Here is a 20,228-nt window from a genome sequence, read left to right as displayed (position 1 = left end):
CAAAAAGTTTGCCCACCCCTGATCTAGCTACTTAATAAGACAATATAGCAATAATTCCATAAAGAAAATCTCCCAACAAACAAGAACATAGAAACATTCACTAGTGGAAAGGAACCTTAAATGAATGTTCAAATTCTTATTTTTACCAAGGTGGTGGTATGACTAATAGATTTCTACTGTACTTTATTTTAAGCAGCTATGTTTGGTGGATTTTTCAAGTGTTCTTGTGGTAGCTTGGTGCTGCAATATGCCCTTCAAATTTGGTCTTCATCCAAAAGCAGTTATGCATGAAGTACACACTCATTTTAAAAATGTCTAAGTTTGTAAAAGATGCAATACCGTTTCCATATGTAAATACATTTACTGTAGGTTTCATATATGAACTAGCATAAGTCCAAAGTCCCAGTTTAACTGTACCAGACTTGACATGTCTGATACCAGGCCATGCCAGTGCTTAGAATTTACATTTTTGACTTTTTTTTAAATAAAAATGATACTTCTATAATTCTGTATGTTTTGTAGTTAGATCTGTTTTAATGAACTACCTAAAGATTTGTGGTCACTTAATGTTCTGAAATGGGCAGAGTGCCAGGACAACTAGAGGTGTCAAAGATAGAAGTGCTGGTGGAAATGAATAATTTTAAAAGCAGTAGGTCACCAGGCTCAGAATTTTGAAGGAGTTTAGGCATCAGGTATCTGAGCTGCTAACAAAAATATGCAGTCTCACAATAAAAATAGCTACTGTTCCAGAGAACTGGAGGGTAGCAAATGTGGTAGCTATGCTGTATTTAAAAAAGGCTCTGGGGGTGATCTGAGGAACTGTAGATCCTTAGGACTTAATATGTAAAAAAAAAACTGGAGGATCTCTATATGATAGGGTTTAACCAGGATGGTTTCTGCAAAAGGAAAGTATCTGCTAATCTCTTAAAATTCTTTGAACGTATCAATAAAGTAGTGGATAAAGGAGTATGGATTGGCTTAATTTATTTATACTTCCAAAACACCTTTTGAGAAGGCCCTCACAAGATGCTACCTAAAGAAGTAGGTTGAAGTCATGGGTGGAAGGCCAAGTGTTGCCACTGCCTGCCGGCTGGGAGAGAGAAAACCAGACTTGATTAAATGGTATGTTTTCCTCATGGCAAAAGGTTAAGAGATAATGCCTCAAGGTTCCAGATGGGCTATTTGTGATGTAAACAGGAGTGAGTAGTGAGGTAGCAAATTTGCAGGTAACATAAATTTATTTGTTAGGACCACAGGGAAGTGTGAGGAATTTAAGAGACTTGAACAAGCTAGATGAATGAATGGCATAATGACAAGTGAAGGTCAATACTGATAAATGCAAAACAACTAATGTACATTGAAGGGGAAAATATAATTATTTATACATCTTACAAGGTTCTAAATTAACTGTATCAGCGCAGAAAAGGGTTGTGTGTGTCACTGAGCTTCATTTGGCTGTCTACAATGTGCATCTGCAGTCAAAAAAGGAAACCAAGTGTTAGGATACTTAAGGAACCAGAGAGAGAATAATATAGAAATCGATGGTGCAGCCTCTTCTGGAATTCTCTGTGTATATTGGTCACCTGATATAAAAAAATGATATTGCAGAATTAATGTGTCTATGTTAGAAAAGGGCAATGAGAGATTTAAGGGCATGGAAAAACACTCATGTGAAGAGAGAGTGACAAGTTTGGGATTGTTTGATTCTTTGAAAGGAAATGAATAAGAAGAGACATGGTACAAATATGTAAAATAATGAATGGCATAGTGAAGACAGATAGAGAACTTCCTTTCCCTCTGCCTTGTAACGCAAGAATAAGGGGACAGTCAATTAAATTAAAAGTTAATTAAAATGAAATTAAAAGACTGATGAAAAGTGTGCAATTAGACTGTGGAACTCATTGCCGCAAGCAGTCATTGAGAGCAAGAATTTACCAAGATTTAAAGAGAGTTTGGACACTTAATATGGAGAACAAGGGAACCCAGTGTTTTTATAATTAATTATAAACATTGTTGGAAGGGATATTAAACTTCATGCTTTAGGATCTAAGCTAATTTCTAACTTTTAAAGATCAGGCTGAGATTTAATATGGGTGCTAGATTATCCCAGAGCTGCCTACAGTGGGGTTCTTGCTGCTTCTTCTGAAGCATCTGTCGTTGGTCACTGTCAGAGAAAAGATATGGATACTGGACTAATAGGACCTTGGGTCTGACCCACTATGGGAGTTCCTGTATAAACATACAGAAGTGAATTTGAAGCAAGTTTTTGTTTTAAAGCTTTGTTTCATACTGAATTTGCTCTTTCACCTTGAGATCACTTATTCAAATCAAGCCGAAATTGGTAGTGACTAAAAGATGTTACAATTTGGTGACTGATACTGTGAAAGCAGTTCAGTCTTAATCCAATTCCTTGTGGACTATCAGCCAGGTTGCAAAACACAAGCACAACTGAAAATAACTGGCACCTTTTTGTGGCAGTTTCAGCGGAGAGGCTGACTGAATTAGCTGAAACTGGCCTGTAGCCTCACCTGTAGAGGTCATTTCTCCAGGTCAAACTAGGCATACTGTGGTTTGGGGAACCTTGCATTGTTGCTGCTAATAATTCCATGCCTCCTTTGAGGATAGAGAGAGGATTTTAGTTTCCATAATTGTCAGTCTAGCATTTTTCATGATTACTAAATTCATATATACAGAGACAAAAATGAACTCACTGTTAAGTACAGGGTTATGCATGTTTGTGTATATTTAAAACTGTTAAATTAGGTATCCATGCTTCTAGTAATTCTTGTTCTCTGAGCTTCCTTTTTAGTTGTATTGTTTTTGAGGACTGAACTAAACAATATGTTTTACAACATTTTACATGCATCATTTTGGATTATTGCACAAATGTTGACTTACCATGGAATATAGATATACAAAGAGTGAGAGATGAAGTTGCTATAGGAACCTTGTGACACATGTAACTCTCCGGGGCACTGGAACAATTTGTATAGTGGGGAGTGCTGAGAGCCATTGAACCAAACTGTAGACTCTGTACATGATGGAAACCACTTCAAGCCAGAGGGTTCAGCAGCACCCCCACAAGTACTCTTAGTTCCGGCACCTATGGTAATTCTCTATTGGCTTCAGTGGAGTTATGCTAACAGAGAATTTGGCTTCTTATCTCTGAATTTCCTGACTCTGCATTTGAAACATTGATCACACCAGTGATACATTAACATAGTTAACTTGCATTGTCACTTTTTTTTTTTTACCGGTACCTTTTAACAGCATTCAAGCAGGTATGCAGAAGAGACAGTTGTAATCTTCAAACATATATTTAAGTATGAAGTATCTGTAGAATAAATCAGGATTTCTTCAATGAAACGTCACTTGTAGTACATGAGAGCTAAATGAGGAGATTTTCCTAATGTTTGTTTTCCTCATAAATTAGAGATGGATAGGAATACAGTGAAACAGTTGATAAGCGTAAATATTAAAATTAATTAAAAGTGGTGTTTTCAAAGGAGCCTGAGAGAACTGAATTTCACTGAGGGTTTGGTGCCTAACTTATTTTAGGCTTCTTCAAAACCCTCGCATGAAACTTTTCATAGGTAAATATACTACTTCAACTGGAGTGAAATACCATGAAATAGTGGAGGATGCTTTCCAGTCTGAATTGTAAAAAGAAAATCTAGGTGGGGGGGACACCCTCAAAGCCCTCATACTTATTTAAAAAATACAACTGCATATAAATTTGTAACTCTGGAGCAGTGAAGTATTTTATAGAAAACATATTCCTATGAACCTTTTATCTATAGCTTAATAACCCATTTCATGGCCATTTACTGGTGACCTTAATTTCAGCACTGATTTCTGGAAGGCTGGATGATGCAGCAGCTGCCTTCAGAGTAAAGAAGAGTTTGAGACAGCGCATTAAACACTCCACTGCCACTTATTTTTATTTATTTTTTTTTTGGTCCGGATGTGTTGCCTCCGAGATGCCTGTACTGTACTATTTTGTTAGCTTGAAAATCAAATTTTAAATGCTGTTTTTATTAAAGGATGGTAAGGATAATTCTGAATGTTTGTTGTGCTCAGAGATGCCATTGTAATTCTAGGCAGGTGACAGCTGAGCTTCAAGTATTAAATATAAATACATATTTTGGTCAACATACGTGACCTTACAGAAGAAACTAAACAAAGATGACAAACTTTAGGGTGGTTATTTAGTTTGTCACATTTTACCATGCAATTTACGTGATTATAAATGTTTCTAGACAGACTCCTCCACTCTGAAATCTTCAAGTCCTTGGGTAACTTCCCAGGTACTATATATCAAAATATATGGTTCCAGCAGACATTTTAGTTGCACAATAACTAGGACATACTTAATGAGTGAGATATATTGAATTAAAGAAATTAAGACCCAATCTCTAGAGTTTTTACATTGTGGCTCAGACCTGCCTGTGTTATCTGGATTTTGGGACCTGAATAGCTATTAAGGGCTTGTATTCAGGGCACTACAGCTTTGAACCAGATTACTGCCTATCACTTGCATGGCTGATGTAATCATGGTTTTGTCAAGACACATGTGGTTCATACTCAGTTAATAACTATGGTAACTAAGTGTTTCATCCTTGCTAATGGTCTATGCTGATATATGGCTATCTTACTGTTACACGTTTTGCACACATTTTAGTCTTTTTGTAGTTGAGACTACTTCCCGAGTTGTTCCTCTGTAATTCGTTTTGCTGGTCCTCCTTCCTCCCAGGTTCCCATGTAATAGGATGTCCTGGAATTCATTGCCCCTTGCCCCTGCATGTCCTTCAGGCAGGCTTTGCCTACCTAAGGCATTCTGGGATGGTTGCTCACACTTTGCCAGAATGCACTGACAGTGTTGTATTTAGGTAATTTGGGAGGTATAGACTCTCAAACACTGACATTTGTAGGCTTTGTGGAAAAAGTGCTATGTAGATCCAGCTCAGCTGTATGTGTAATGGCTGTGTCAGATGTGTCTTAAATTGGCTATAGAAACATGGTTGTATTTGTAGGGCCGCTTCAATGCACTGAAGTTAATAGAGCTATATCAGCTTATACTAACCGAGGATCTGGTCTGTAGTTCTTGAACCAGTCCAGAAGGTGAGTTTTGAACCTTGGATTATTTTTCTTGCTCCTTACTTTTCCTTTTGACCTTACTTCAGCTAGGTCTGAGTTAAAAATGTCCTAATGAATAACAGAGCTGATGTGAAAATGGTGACCTACGTGCCATATTGGTAATATGGTTTTCCTTGTTCATGGGAAAGTTAAGTAACCTGTGTTTTAGCTTTCTTTCAGCCAGTTTAATGCAGGACCGCTCTTTGTGGATTTGTGTTCAGCCATCTGTTACAGTAATCAAATTTTTATGGCAAATGGCAGTCAGTTTGTACACTGAGTTATGTATACTTTAGACAGACCAATTCTTTGTGACCTTTGGGGACCTGCAGAGATTACTTTTAAAGAAAGTCTGGAAATCCGTGTACAAAAGCAGAGCTGCTTTGTGTGCTTAGCTCATTATTATCACAAAATGTCTCAAGTATGTATTAAGCCACTTTCAGCTTTTAGAACTGCCTTTCTAAATAGAAAATGATAGAAAATACCATCTTTTGATGTGTATTTGAAGTCTTTTGAAGTGTTTCTTTTCAGAAATGCTCGCAGGATCTTGCTATTAAATATATCTTTAATAACAGAGTTTGAGTAGGGTTAAAGGTGCTTGAAAACATCAGCATTTTGTCATTTTTCCAGTTTAACTGTAGTAAATCATAGAATGATCTCATGAAGAACAACGTAGTCACCTGATAGAATTAGTGAGCTTTACTGAGTATCAAGTGGGAATTTATCTATTTTGAATAAAGCTGAAGCTTTTTCATAGTATCAATTGTGCATCTAAAAGCAGAAAATGTTTACATATTTCAGATCTTTGTTGGTAATATTGAGCAAAGTGCACACCAAAGCTCTCCTTTCGTACACTGGTTTCCAGACTTTCTTTTAAGTAATCTTGGTAATCTTTTAAGATCCATCGGTAAGCAACTTTTAACCACTAGAGCGATACTTTGAACTGCAGAATTCAAGGTAATCTGTTGTATAAAAGCTGTACAAAGAATAATTTACCACAGATAATTTTGAAAAACCCCATTTAACATCAGAATCAGTACATTCTGTGGTTTAGTTTGTGATGGAATGCTTGCTGTCAGGTTAGTTGACAGCCAGTCACCATCTAAAATTTTCCTTGTCTCTGGGGCTCCCTCCTCTGCCTCTGCAATTTGGTTCCTGCCTTACTCAAAGCAACACATAGAAAAGTGACCTCTGGAGCAACTGTGGTTTTGCTTGTCTTGCATGATCTGCCCTCCGCCTGAAGAGAAAAAAAAGAAGTGGAATGTCCAGACTAAGGAAAAACACCAACTGTATTTCTTGCAAGTAGCGCTTTATTCATGGACCAGAAAACTCTTAATGACCCTGACTTTGAGAAGCATCTGCCTCCATACCTGGGAGACACCAGTGCTGAAGTGATCTCTGGGGTTGTACGAAACACATGCTTGCATGAAGGGGAGAAAAGCTCATCTATAAGGAAAGCGGGTGTCTTCCAGCTAGTCACTGTGACTTTTCTCATGCCTTTTCCCTTGGATCCTGAAATGTTGGAGTGTATCAACAAATTCTTCCTGGTGGTCAAATCTCACCAAGAGGCTTTAACCTCTGCTCACAGAAGGTGACCTAAAGACCCTTTGAGTGGTTTCCCAGGAGTTTTTTCTTGGCCTGCTTACACTTTTTCCGGAGTTGTAATTGAGGGGGAATAAAGCCATCTTTTAGTAAAAAGATCACTAAGCATTTGTGCTATGCTTTTCCTCTTGAGCTTCGGTGACTGTCCCAGCAGACCTTGGGTCAGAACCAGAGAAGGAAGAAGTCTCTTCTAGGTCAGACTTCATGAGTGTCTCTCAGGAGGACGGTAAATGCCTGTAGAAGCATCTCTTTACAGCCATGAAATCTGAAGCTCTTCTAGAGAAGCTGGATATGTTGGTTTCCCTCTTTTCCTGGGAGGATATTAATCAAGTTGAGTTCATTTCTTCATCGGGAAAGTCAGAGATGACCTACACCTCTCCCGATGGCAAGCCATTGTTTACTAAATCTGCTGAGAGGTCATATAAGCTCCTACAAGATTTTGGAGAGAAATGGCTCTTGTCCCCTAAATAGACTCCTAAAATACAGTCTTCCTCAAAAGAGACAGACATCTCCAAGGAATCCAACCGCCAAAAAAATTCCCTAGGTAGCAAAATAGAGACTTCAATTAGAATTGGTTGTCTAGAGTGCCACACGGTTTTTAGTGACTATCTGTTCATCTTAGGTGTCCAGATCAGCAATTTGCTAGCTTGTGGTTACAGCAAGGCAAGATTTTTCTGTTCCTCCTTCCTCAAAAAGATTTGAAATACTTAGTCGTTTTTGGCACAGGTTGGTAAGGTTAGGCATAGTATGCAGACCCCCTGGAGCTTTCCCAGGGAGTGAAGAAGGCCAAGGTCTTATTCATCAGGGTCCAGTAATGCTCCCATACCCAGGTGAACTTAATTGCTCAGCTCAGTTCTTCAAAGAGCATCCTGAAGGTTTTGGGCATCTCTGGTAAGGACTCAAACCTGGCTGCACTCTCAAATGATAAGGTACCTCTTTTGCTTCCTGTGTGTGTGGGTGTTCTTTTTTCCCCCTGAATTTTGTAGGGCAAGATATGCTGCTGCTAGATAACTCAGTTGATCTCTCTATCATAGTTCAGGTAGGTCTGGCTTATTCCCCATCCCTGCTTTCAGTCTTCTCTCTCGGTCTCTGAGTGAATACTCCGTATCTGTCTGCTTTTTAACTGACATACTGGTTAGCCTCCCTTGGCTCCCTTCCTACAAAAAGCTCTCTCCCTTTCTGCTGGAGTACCTTTATAACTGGTCAGGGTCCCTTGATCTCAGGTTTAGCCCTGGGAAAAATAAAATGTTGGAGTCAGGTGGGTAAATTCTCCCACCAACTGACGGTTCAGTGTTGTTATCCTTAACTCCTTTGAAGTTGTGTGCTTGAAACTGTCTTATCTCTGTTGTTGTTGTTTACCTTTCCTGCTGGGTTTTTAAAACAACCCCCTTACAGGTTCCTTTGACTTAATGAATTCAAATAGGCAGCAATACCAACTCAAACAGGGAAGCAGTCACACATAATATTCATAAGAATTACAGGCATTTTCCTAGTTCATCACTGGGATATCTTACTAATGAATTTCTGTCCCAATTCTGAAGTCATGAAGGGGAAAAAACAGGTACACTTTGGACCTCTGGCCCTCAAGATGTACTGAAATCAGAATTCTTCAGCACAATGGATTCTCTTTTCATTCTCCTCAAGGCTTCAAGGAAATGCATCAAGGTACTAAAATACATCACAGCCAAATGAATTGGTTCTCTATCCAAAGGGTTTGCGGGGCCAGAGAAGCTTCCCCTTTTAGTGAGACTTGGAGCACTCTCCACTAAAGACATGGCCATTTGCAGGGCTGAATGTGCAGGCAACTGCAGGTGTAGCCTTTGGGTACGTCCAGACTAGCTGCCGTATCGGCGGGTAGCGATCAGTTTATCGGGGATCGATATATCGCGTCTCATCTAGATGTGATATATCTATCCCTGAGCGCGCTCCCATCGACTCCGGAACTTCACCAGGGCGAGTGGCAGTAGCAGAGTTGACAGGGGGAGCCGCGGCCATCGATCCCACACAGTGAGGACAGGAGGTAAGTTGAAATAAGATACTTTGACTTCAGCTACGCTATTCCTGTAGCTGAAGTTGCGTATCTTACATGGACCCTGCCCCCTAGTGTAGACCAGGACTTTGACTGCATGTCTAAACCTTTGCTTCCATGAGAAACTCAGTCTTTGGGGGAAGAAAGTAAAGGGATGGAAGCTTCCATTTCCCTGTTTCCCCTTCAGCATTCCTCTTTTAATTTAATGTGTTTGGGGCTTTCCTTGGGTTGTAGGTGGGGTCTTGGGTTGCCCTCGGTGATAGGGTTTATTTTCTGTTTGCCCCCTGTGATATTTGCTCCCCTTGCGAGTAGCTTTTTTTCTTTTCTGCCACTTCCACCCATCTGGCTCCAATTTCCCCCGCCTTGGTTACAGTGTTGGGCTTCCCATCTAGGATGTACCTTTCTGTTTCCTCAGGAACACCCTCTAAGAACTGCTCCATTTGCATTAGGAAGGACAGCTCGTCCAGAGATTTAACATTTGCTCCTGATATCCAGGCATCCCAATTCTTTCCAATGTGGTAGGCATATCGGGTAAATGACACATCTGGTTTCCACCTTAGAGCTCTGAACCGCCAACAGGCATGCTCAGGGATTAACCCCATTCTGATTCTGGCCTTGGCTTGAAAAAGTTTATAATCGTTCATGTGTTCCTTAGGCATTTCAGCCGCCACCTCTGCTAAGGGTCCACTGAGCTGTGGCCTCAGCTCTATCATGTACTGGTCTGTAGAGATGTTGTACCCATGGCAATTCCTTTCAAAATTTTCTAAGAAGGCCTCAGTGTCATCACCTGCCTTGTAGGTGGGGAATTTCCTGGGATGGGGAACAGTACCTGGAGAAGGGTTGATAGGGCTGGCTGTTTCATTCTGCTTAGCCCTTTTCTAATTCCAGGGCCTGCTGGTGGGCCTCCCTTTGGAGCTCCAAGCTTTTCTGGTTGGTCTCTCTGCCTCTTTGGCTTCATTCTGGGCAAGCCTCTTTTTCTTTCATCTCCATCTTCTCATTGTGGTCAGCCTCTTTGGCTTTCTCATTAATTTAGCATCCGGTCTCTATGTTCTTGTCTTTCTCTGTTTTCCTGCAATCCAATTTCTAGTTTTGTTGGCTATCCACTGTACTCACATTTTTCTGCTTTCTTGTGCTGGCCACACTGCCTCTCTGCAGCTTACTGACAGCTGTTTGCTCAACTGGTTAACAGAGATTTTCTAACTAGCTATACCGAGAGAGAAAAAGAAAAGAAAAAGAAAAACAATTCAACTTGTAAATGCCTTTTTGCTGCTGTGCTGGCTTCACAGCTTGAAGCCCTCCTCTTAGCCAAAGACCCTGTTAAAAAAACTTAAAAGACCCAGCCTGCTTTCCAAGCAGCTAGAAAGGAGAGAAAAAAAACCTCAACTGGCTTTGGTTTTTTAAAAACAATGCCCTCAGGCTGCTTTCCAAGCAGCTAGAAAAGGAGAGAGAAAAAAAAATCCTACTGGCTTTTGGGTCCTAGAAATCCCAACCTGCTGCAGTCACCATGTCAAGGTATTTTTCCCCACTTTGAACTTTAGCGTCCAAAAAAAGTGGGGACCTGCATGATCACTTTTAAGCTTAATTACCTAGCTTAAATTTGGTAACGCCTGCCACCAGCCAAAAATATAGTGTCTTGGCACACTTCTGTTTCCCCCCAAAACCTTCCCTGGGGAACCCAAGACTCCAACCCCTTGGGTCTTAAAACAAGGAGAAATAAACCATCCCCTTTCCCCCCCAGACTTTCCCCTCCCTGGGTTACCCTGAGAGGCTACACTGATCCAAACTCCTTGGATCTTAAAACAAAGAGGAATTAACCTTCCCGCCCCTCCTTTCCCCCCACCAATCCCTGGTGAGTTCAGACCCAATCCCCTTGGGTCTTAAAACAAGGGAAAAAAAATCAATCAGGTTCTTAAAAAAGAAAGCTTTTAATTAAAAAAAAGAAAAAGTAAAAATTATCTCTGTAAAATCAGGATGGAAAATGTTTTACAGGTATTCAGATTCATATAGCCTAGAGGGACCTCCCCCACCCCAGCCTTAGCCTGATATTCAAAGTTACAGCAAACTGAGGTAAAAATCCTTCCAGCAAAAGGAAAAACATTCACAAGTTGAAAGAAAACAAACATAAGACTAATCCGCCTTGCTGGCTACTTATAAGTTTGAAACATGAAAGACTGATTCAGAAAGATTTGGAGAGTCTGGTTGTACGTCTGGTCCCTCTTTTTTCCCAAGAGCGAACAACGAACAAAACAAACAGCACAAACAAGGACTTCCCTCCACCAAGATTTGAAAGTATCTTGTCTCCCCATTTGTCCTCTGGTCAGGTGTCAGCCAGGTTCACTGAGCTTCTTAACCCTTTACAGGTAAAAGAGACATTAACCCTTAACCATCTGTTTATGACACCCCTTCAGCCTTCCTGTTTTAATTTAGTGTTAAATAGGGTGACCAGATATCCCGATTTTATAGGGACAGTCCCTATTACCCCCACTTCTTGTCCCTATTTTTCATACTTGCTATCTGGTCACCCTAGTGTTAAGTCTCTTGTTCTTTGCCCTACTGGGTGCTTTCTCATAGTATATGGTTCTACAGAGTCTACTGTGTACAGGCTGAGCCAGAGTGGGAAATCACCAGCTAACTTTGCTTTCAGTAGCTCAGCTGAAACACACTGTAAATCTGTAAATTTCGAGGCCTTAATAACTGTTCTATATCTGTTTCAATTTTACTATTCATCACTTGCCTTTTTAAAATAATTAAGGTCACAAAGACTGCTACTTTGAGGTGGTATAATGGTGACGAATAATAACATGTTGTTCCTTTGTAATGAAAAGAACTCAATAGTCAAGAAAAGACAATTGATGTGAAAGTCATTCTCTTTATGGTTTGGTCTTTCTAAAATGTTTTCAAATTATTCTTTAATCTCAGTGGCTCTTTTTATCCTTTTAACATTTTTTCATCAGCATAGTAATGTTCATAAATTCTACAGTGAGTTTTCAGCCTTCTTGCAGCTTTGGGGACAGAATTCAGACCTGTCAGTCAGATATAGCCCTACTGCCTTATATCTACTGATCTTGTTGCAGACAAGGTGAACAGACTTCCTTACTGTAGAGCTTTAGGAGGAATCAGTGAGTGGGATCCTGGTTTTCCCTGATGTTTCTTCATAAAACACTTCAAAGCTGATGTATGGAACACTGTTTTATGGAAGGATGCTGTTAATGCCTCAGGCAATCAAGAAATGACCTTTGTGTATAGCTATTTCAATTTCACTTATATGCTAAGTTATACTTTAGCCTCCTTTGCTGCATGCTGCTGATAAAACCCCACTGTAAGATCTGTGGAGGTTACTGTGCTGAAGAAAAGGAAAATTTTATATGTGCTTATCTGAAAATTTCCTTTATTTAAGTATTAAGGCCCATAGATCTGAGTGACCTTGGATAGGATTAAGGGATCACTGTTCAGAAGCTAAGAAAATAACCAATTTCTCATACTTTGCAACAGAAAATATCCATCGTTTAAAGTTATGAATGCTTTATTCATTTTCATCATAGTTGTGGGGTTAATTCAGTTTGGCTGGCTTTGCAGTTGGAGTGGTATATCTGTGAACCAGTGATTGACAAGGCTGAGTTCTGCATCTGCTAAACATGGAAGCAGGCTAAAGGCCCAGTATGTGATATGCAGGTCTTTCTGTGTAAAGAAAGCTATCTGTCAGGTACGTATGTATACGTTTTCCTTTTCCTCATAGCCAAGACCAGGTTGCTGTAAATCAGTCATAGAGTTTAAGGCCAGAAGGGACTACGAGATCACGTAGTCTGATCTTCTGTATATTACAGGCCACAACACCACCCAGTACCCTCACGCTAAACCCAGCACCTGAAATTAGGCCAAAAGTGATATGTTAAAACAAACAAAAAGAAAAAATAGCCCACTGGAGCGGGATCATAAACCTGAGTAAATTTATAGCCAGTGGGTCAGTTTAATTTTTGATGTGGCTGTTTTGATGTCAACAGAGTTACACTAGGTATGTATTTGGCTGTGTGTGGTGTGTGTACTTTTTTTAAACTTTTAAAACATAGGAGCTTTTAGCCCTGTTGACCAAGTTCAGTCAAGAGCACATAATGAGGAACTCTCTTGGAATCAAAGTTACAGGGATTGTACTTACTTCCTCTGTATGGACAGTTTTCCCTTCACATGCAGCACGCTTCTGTGAGTATTCTTACATCATCATGAAATCTTACAAAATAGTGTTGCTATGATACATGCTTGTTTACCTGAAATGTGAACAAAGTCCTCAGAGCATAACATCTGTGGTGATGATAGACTTGCCAGTCCAGGAACCCAAAGTCCTAAAGTCATTTACAAAGCTTGGTCTCCCACATGTGTTCTCTCCCTCATTCTCTCTTTGATAAACATTACTTATGGCATTAAAAATGTAAAAACAGCGGTAAAGTATTTGTGGAAGGTACTATACCTTCCAGACCTAATCTAAAAAAGACTTCACTTAAAAAAAAAAAAAAAAAAAAACAAAAAACAAGTAAAAAAGGAGCAGTTGATTCCTATAAAGATACGACTTTTTTACAGAAAAACATTGTGTTAAGAAAGAAAGTAGGAACTCAAGGGTCAGCTTGGCTCTCTCCCTAGTACATCTGGGCTTTGGACAGGGACTGATATGCCAATGAATTTAAGCCTTAATTGTGATGCTTTTTTGTCCGCCATTTAATGGTTAAAGCTTTCCTAATATGATTGTTTTCTATAGTTAGAACCTCTCCAAATGAACTATATTGTATTTTTTCTCCTGATTCTCATTTTTTTTGTATTAAACATTTCAAGTCAGGTATGATTTTTTCCATCTGCACAATGGTGAATAATGCAAGAGATTTCTGTTTTTGTAATATATACTTCATACTTGAATAGTGTGAATCGTCTAAAGGAGATTGCTACAAGACTGTTCATTTTGCTGATGATGTTTGCTATAGACTGTCAACATATTAGTATTCAGTCTAGATTGGCTAATTCAGAGAGAGAGAGAAGAGAGAAGCAGAGAGAGAGAGAGAATAGCATAATTGTCATTGTATCCAAGGGCCACATTCACTTAGTGTCCAAACGTTGCAGTAAACCTGTGCAATTCAGAATCTCTATGGTCTCCTATTGATAAAGGAGAGAAGAGTTTTCTGTCATCTGGCAGTGTATTGTACACTTAGGCAGTAATTCTCTAACTACTAGTGTAAACCATTAAATAAAATGAAATTAAGTTCGCTCTTAAATCTAACATGTCAATTTGCCTTAATTAAATGGATCAGATATAGGGCCAGATTGTAGCTATTGAGACTTGAAGAGCCCTCCCTCAAACTTTGGCATCCCCAGTGCAGGGACAGAAGAGTAGCAGTCTTTCACTCAGGCAATGTCTACATTGGGTGGTGGAGGGGGAAGAAGCGTGTTCATAGACTCAAGGTTCGAAATGGGTAAATGTAGGGGAGAAGATATGTCAGCTCAGCTTTTTAACTCCAGGTTAGCAGCTCAAATTCAACTCCTGGCTCCCGAGAGTCATTAACCAAACTGCTAACCTGAGTTAAAGCCAAACTGCTGGTCTTCATTGGCAGTTTTAACTAGTTATCCGCACTTGAGTTTAAATGCAATGCTTCTCGCCCCCACCCCTTTTCCTTTTTTTCAGTGTAGAATACCCATATTTTGAAGGGGCTGAGATTGGACAGTGTCTTGACCTGTTTTTCTCCCTGCCCACGCCTGACCAAGAGGGCTTGGCTGGGAAAGTTGAGGTCTATTCTCTGCCTGCTTCTGAAAGGGTAGTTTGATGCATTGTTCCGCCTACATAACCAGGGAATTCCTTGGTAGCTATTGTGCGTGATATGCTTCTTCAGAATTCCTGGTGTGGGACAGCTCCGCAGATATCCAAAGCAGGCCGGATTTGACTTTTAATGTCCTAATAGGCCCCAACTGGGTTGGCAATCTCCAAGTGCATTGAGAACTCAGAAAGAACAAAGAAGGTTTTGTGTAAGCACATGATGGACTGGATAGCACACGTGTATCCTTTTTAATTTTATTATAAGGCTGATTTACGAGATAGGTACTCTTAGGCCAGCCAAAAAGCAGTCATGTGTTGTCACTTAGGTGGGGCTAGTTAGATTTTTTTTTTTTTTACGTTTCAATTTATCTCTAAACCTTAGGATGTGATAAATACAATAATAAAAAGTTTATTATTGTTAGAAATACTCTAACAGGGTTTTTCTTTTTTACTGAGTCTCAGAAACAAATTGCCACTCTGGAGAGAGTCAAAGTTGACATTCACAGCGTTTGTAAGGATGGCATTTCTGCAGCGCGACCACGAGATAATATACCTTTTAACAAATCTATTCGAAAGACTAGTGATTTTCTATCTAAAATGGCAAATTCATTAATCTTTCTTGATAATTGAGTTAATTTAAATTTTTAGCAGTTAATTATAGCTTTTATAATAAGATATGAACAGGGATGAGCAAGTTTTGGCGCCCTAGGCGCCCACGAGGTAGAAATTTACGGAGGGCTGTAGGGCAGCTGGGGCCGAGGCATCCCCCCAAAACAGCAGGCATCCGGCCTGGCCCCGCCCCTGCCCCCCATCCAGCACCCCAGAACCCACACCCCCATCCAACCCCCCAGCTCTCCACCCTTGAATGTCCCCCAGGACTCCTGCATCCTATCCAAACACTTCTCCTGTTCTCTGCCCCCTGACCATCCCCCCGGGACTCCCCTGTCCAATCTCCCTTGCTTCCCAACCCCTGAGCGCCCCCCCTACCCAACCGTCCCTGTTCTCCTCACCCCACGTTACCTGTGGGGGAAAAGGGGGCTCAGTCCTTTCCTTGTGCGTTTCCCCTGGTTGTTTAGCTGCTCTCCCTGGCAGTTGGGCAGGGCTCGCTTCCTGTCTGGGTTCGGCTGCTGGGGACAGGGGTCAAGAATGCTGGGGGTGGAGGGGGGCCATGGCTTGCTCTACCCCTGTCCCCAGCAGAAGGGCCCAGGCCCCTTGACCACTGCCTCTGCAACACCTCCTGCTCCTCACCCCATGTCCCTGAAACTCCCCCTGCTCCTACATAGTTCGTGTGTGCATTCGTAGTTGGGAGATGCATCTATCACCTTCTGGGTCTCATTGTCTCTTAAATTTTGCTCTAAAACTTTTTAGTGTCCAGTTGGCTTTTAAACCTAGCTTTTCCTTTCCCTACACCCTTCCATTTCCCCCACCTATAACTTGTCTGCAAGGATACTTTAATGTAGTCAACTTTCTTTTCTTTTTCCATTGGATTCAAACTTTGTGCATTATTAGTCATCCATCTCAGGAAAATGTCATTTATTTCTAACCCAGAGTATTTTGAGAGACTGTGCATGAAGCGTGCTACATTTAAAAAAAAGTATGCAACCTATTCAGTTCATTGTAATAGGTAAGGTGGTAATATAATCGTATGAAGGTAGACATTTTTTATTCTTATAAATTCATGTACATTTTTTTTAAAGCTTTTTCTGTAGCTTTGGAATCTTGAGCCTAAGCCTACAATTATCTTATTAATTAATCTATGTTCACATGAGATTTATTTAAGGCATTAACTTCTTTTTATTGATGACTTCGACAGTGAAGTAATACTGATTACATTAAATTATTCTTAGAAATTTCAGTTGTGTAATACAATAACTTATCTGAAAAGTGCTGAATGGAAGCATCTGAATCCTCTGAGGGTTTCGGAGTATGTTTCTAGAAAAGTTGCATTTTAGCTTGAAAATGTGCATTTTTTTTTTTTTTATCATTTATCCATGCTAGGATTATAGCTACCTTTTGGTAACCAGTTACAAACTCAGTTTTTGGTACTGTTTGTATTAGGCTAGTGTGTTGAGGCCCCGTCAGGATTACTGTTTATCTGTGTTAGGGTAGAGCCTAGAGACCCACTGTGTTAGATGATGTATAAACACAAAGTAGAATAGCACCTGCTCTGAAAAGTTTGTAATCTGATTAATTTTAAATTAGTTATATGAAGGATATAAACAGTATCTAGAGCAGTGGTCCCCAACCTTTTCTGGGTGGCGGGCGCTGGGTGACGAGCCACCGAGGACTGTGGCTGGTGGACAAGCAGCCTCCAAAATGCCCTGAGAAGCGGCAACGTCAAGAGGTGTCACTGCTGAAATGCTGTTGAAAATTAGCGGCATTTTGGCGGCAATGCCTCTTGATAATACCACTTTTTGGTGGCATTTTGTGGATGATTGTCTGCTGGCCAGTACGTGGGTGCACATAGATGCCCTGGTGGGTGCCATGGCGCCTACGGGCGCTGCGTTGGGGACCCCTGATATAGAGACCTTTGTAAATGCTAGTGCAAGTGTATATCTTATATGATGTCATGGTTAAATCTGATCAATAAGTTAAATTATAGAAACAGCACAAATAATGTGGTGTATTGTACTATAAATGTTATAAGCATTCACAGGTCTGTAAACTCAGCCAGATGTTAATCTAGCTGGAGTTAGGTAGGTTTTGAGTTATTTATCTCTGATCATATTCTGATTTTGAAGTTTAGTCTATGATACTGTGTGTGTACACTTACTAAATACCATTACAAGTTTTATTAAATAGCACTTTCCTTTTAAGGGTTTTAAATGCCAGGTTTAGCAAAATATGCCTTTTTTAAAAATAGGAAAGGAAAAAATAGTATACTGTATGTGGAATATTGTGCATGTTTTATTTTAAAATGTGATCTAAAATTCCTTTTATAGTTTGAGAAATAGATGTTCTCCTTACCCTGAAACTTTCAACATTAGGATTTGACATAACTAACATATTACAGAAATCCCCAGGGGTATCTTCCTGTATATCTTTAGACAGGGGAGTCCTAGACTGGGGAAATAACTAGAGATGGGGAAAAATTGTTGGAGAGGGAGTTGGAGGGTGACCAGAGTTAAGAAAATGTGGTTTTTGCTTTCAGCTTGGCAGATGAGCTCTAGTGAAAGAGAACTGCCACAAAGTCCCAGTGGGATATAGCAGACATTCTGGAGAAGTTGTTCTTCTGATTAACTGTTTGAAGGTCAACGCTACAGGGGTTCAAATGTATCTGTGTTGGCCAACTGAAGGGAGCTCATATTTTGACTCTAGATATATTTAGTGATCATGTTAAGTTTGCATCTCTAGTTAACCTGATTGTACATCAATGTTTTAGTGGATACTGTTTCTGTTCATTTTGTTAATATTTTTAAATACTGGAGTGACTAAATCCTGTCTTATGTTTTGTCACTCAGTGAGAGTTTGCTTGAACCACAAATAAGTATACACAACCATGGGTATGTTTAGTTTAACTTTGCCTTCTGAAATACATTACATCAAAGAAAGAGACTAAGGAACAAGTTCGAGTCAAATTCTGCCTTGTGGAAGTAAGAAAAGACTGTGTAGGTGGCAGCATAACAAATTAACAAAAATCCTTCTGCAAACACTTGTAAGGGATGTACCAATTGATGGCACCAGCAGAATGACATGGTCTTCAAACCATCCCTCTCAGTTCAGGGATAAAAGCTCTCTCTCTAGCCATAACCTGGTGACGTCTGTGAGCTTCACAAAAGTAAAACCTCTTGAGCCAAATTCACCCCTGGCATAAGTGGGTTCGGCTACCAGTTATTTCAATGGCATTTGCACCTGCATGAGCCAGTGCTCCATTTAGTCTTTTTTGTCTTTGGAAAGGGAGATGAAAGAAAAGTGACCTACTGTAGTTGTGTGCTGTACCCCCTACTACTTAGAGGCTATAAGACTCAAATGTATTAGGGATTTTAACACCCTCTTTCCTCTCTCAGCCATAAGGAGAATTCCTGAAAGTTGCTTTATTCTTTTTTATACCAGTCAACATATGTAGCACTGCACTTTGAATTATTTTCTCATCTACTGTCTTTTATGTACGTATGCCATGCTGCCATTTTATTTTCCTCTATCCAGATGGACCATATCTAGACACAGTTGAACTGTATCTCCCTAAAATGTGGGGTTTCAGATACTATAGTGATAGGTACCTCATAAATATATATAATAATAATAATAATATAACACGGTATCTGGGTCCAAATCACTTTAGGTTCACTTTTAGAAATGAAAATTACCCTCACTTTATCCATGACAGAGCATTTTATAAATGGAAGAAGACAGGAGATTCTGCTTAGGTTCATCTGGATTTTCAGATCGTATCCTGGGGAGAGGAATTATAAGCTTGAATTAATAAAGGAAAAGGAGATAGCACTAGATCATTTTCATGTAGTGAAAAGCATAAAACATGATTCATACCTGAAATCTAGGATGCCAACTTTTTTTTTACTGAACTGTTTTCCTTTTTGAATGGCATTGCTTTTTTAAATCAGGAATCTGAAATTTTCATTCTTTCAGTGTGCCTATGTTCTTCACACAGATATTTTTATGCATGTCTGTTTTCTGTTGACTAACTGAACATTAACGTTCATCTGTAGTAAGACAGTTGACGTTTCAGTTTGTAAGGGTGCAAATGAAGGCTTTCCTTATGACCACATGGCTTTTTTAACCCTTACAGATCATGAGCCACGTGGAGGGACAACAGAAGAATCTTGTGCAAGCCATTGAATCCCTTCCAGGTTCTGGACCTCTTTCTGCCTTGGATCAGGACTTGCTGCTTTTAAAAGCTACCTCTGCTGCCACCCTGAGCTGCCTTGGAGAATGCCTGAATTTATTACAGCAGAGTATGCATCAGGCAGGCCAACACAATAATAGGACATTGCCTTCAGGTGAGCACAAACTGTCTTTTTCCTGGTCTATGTATTTTTTTTTTAATTATGATTTCCAGATAGGCAGGATGGACTTTTCCTTAAAGAAATGACTCGGGATCAACGCTAAATAAGCTTCCTTGGAGCGAGATACCAACATTTTCCTTCTGACCCACAAATGTAGAAAATATCAACATCAGGAAAAGGGAGCAAAAGAGCCATTAAGTGTTTTTTGTGCAAATAGGTTTTGGAAAGAGCAAGTATTTAATTTTGTCTTAAGTTCAAAAATATAGAGCAGAACCTGTATTTTCAAAGAAAAGCAATTTTATTTTTGAAAAAGCAGATTTTTTAATAAATTGAAATTTAACACAATATACTTTAATAACAAATTCTATCTATTTTTTTCTTAAATATAAATCTCTAGGGAGGATTGAATCCCCCTATATATTAAGTCAGTGCTTGTGGTTTTCTTTACATTGGGAAGAGAAAGCAATAGTCTCTTGCTATTTATCTTTGGCATGTGGTAACATAGTTACAAAGTAGGACCCTGAGCCTGGCACCTATGTGGACCCTTGTCATGGTATAATTCCCCACTCTGAACCTTAGCGTCCAAAAGATGGGGTACCAGCATGAATTCCTCTAAGCTCAATTACCAGCTTAGTACTTGTAGTGCTGCCACCAACCAGGAATTCCAGTGCCTGGTACACTCTGGTCCCCCCAAAACCTTGCCCGGGGA

The 20,228-nt window shown here is 39.9% G+C and overlaps 1 protein-coding gene across 2 annotated transcripts in view; it reads left to right on the top strand.

Moving 5' to 3' along the window:
* OSBPL10 (oxysterol binding protein like 10) overlaps positions 1-20,228 on the top strand; it is a 184,323-nt gene that overhangs the window by 81,194 nt on the left and 82,901 nt on the right. For both annotated transcript variants that reach the window (XM_075062483.1, XM_075062484.1), the window contains exon 5: positions 19,303-19,513. In XM_075062483.1, the coding sequence (XP_074918584.1) occupies positions 19,303-19,513 (211 nt within the window). The remainder of the gene's footprint in view (positions 1-19,302; positions 19,514-20,228) is intronic.

Source organism: Chelonoidis abingdonii, chromosome 2 (assembly GCF_003597395.2).
Source record: "Chelonoidis abingdonii isolate Lonesome George chromosome 2, CheloAbing_2.0, whole genome shotgun sequence".
NCBI classification, from domain to species: Eukaryota; Metazoa; Chordata; order Testudines; family Testudinidae; genus Chelonoidis; species Chelonoidis abingdonii.
Note: the sequence above shows the minus strand (reverse complement) of the source record. Positions and strands in the feature narration are given on the sequence as shown.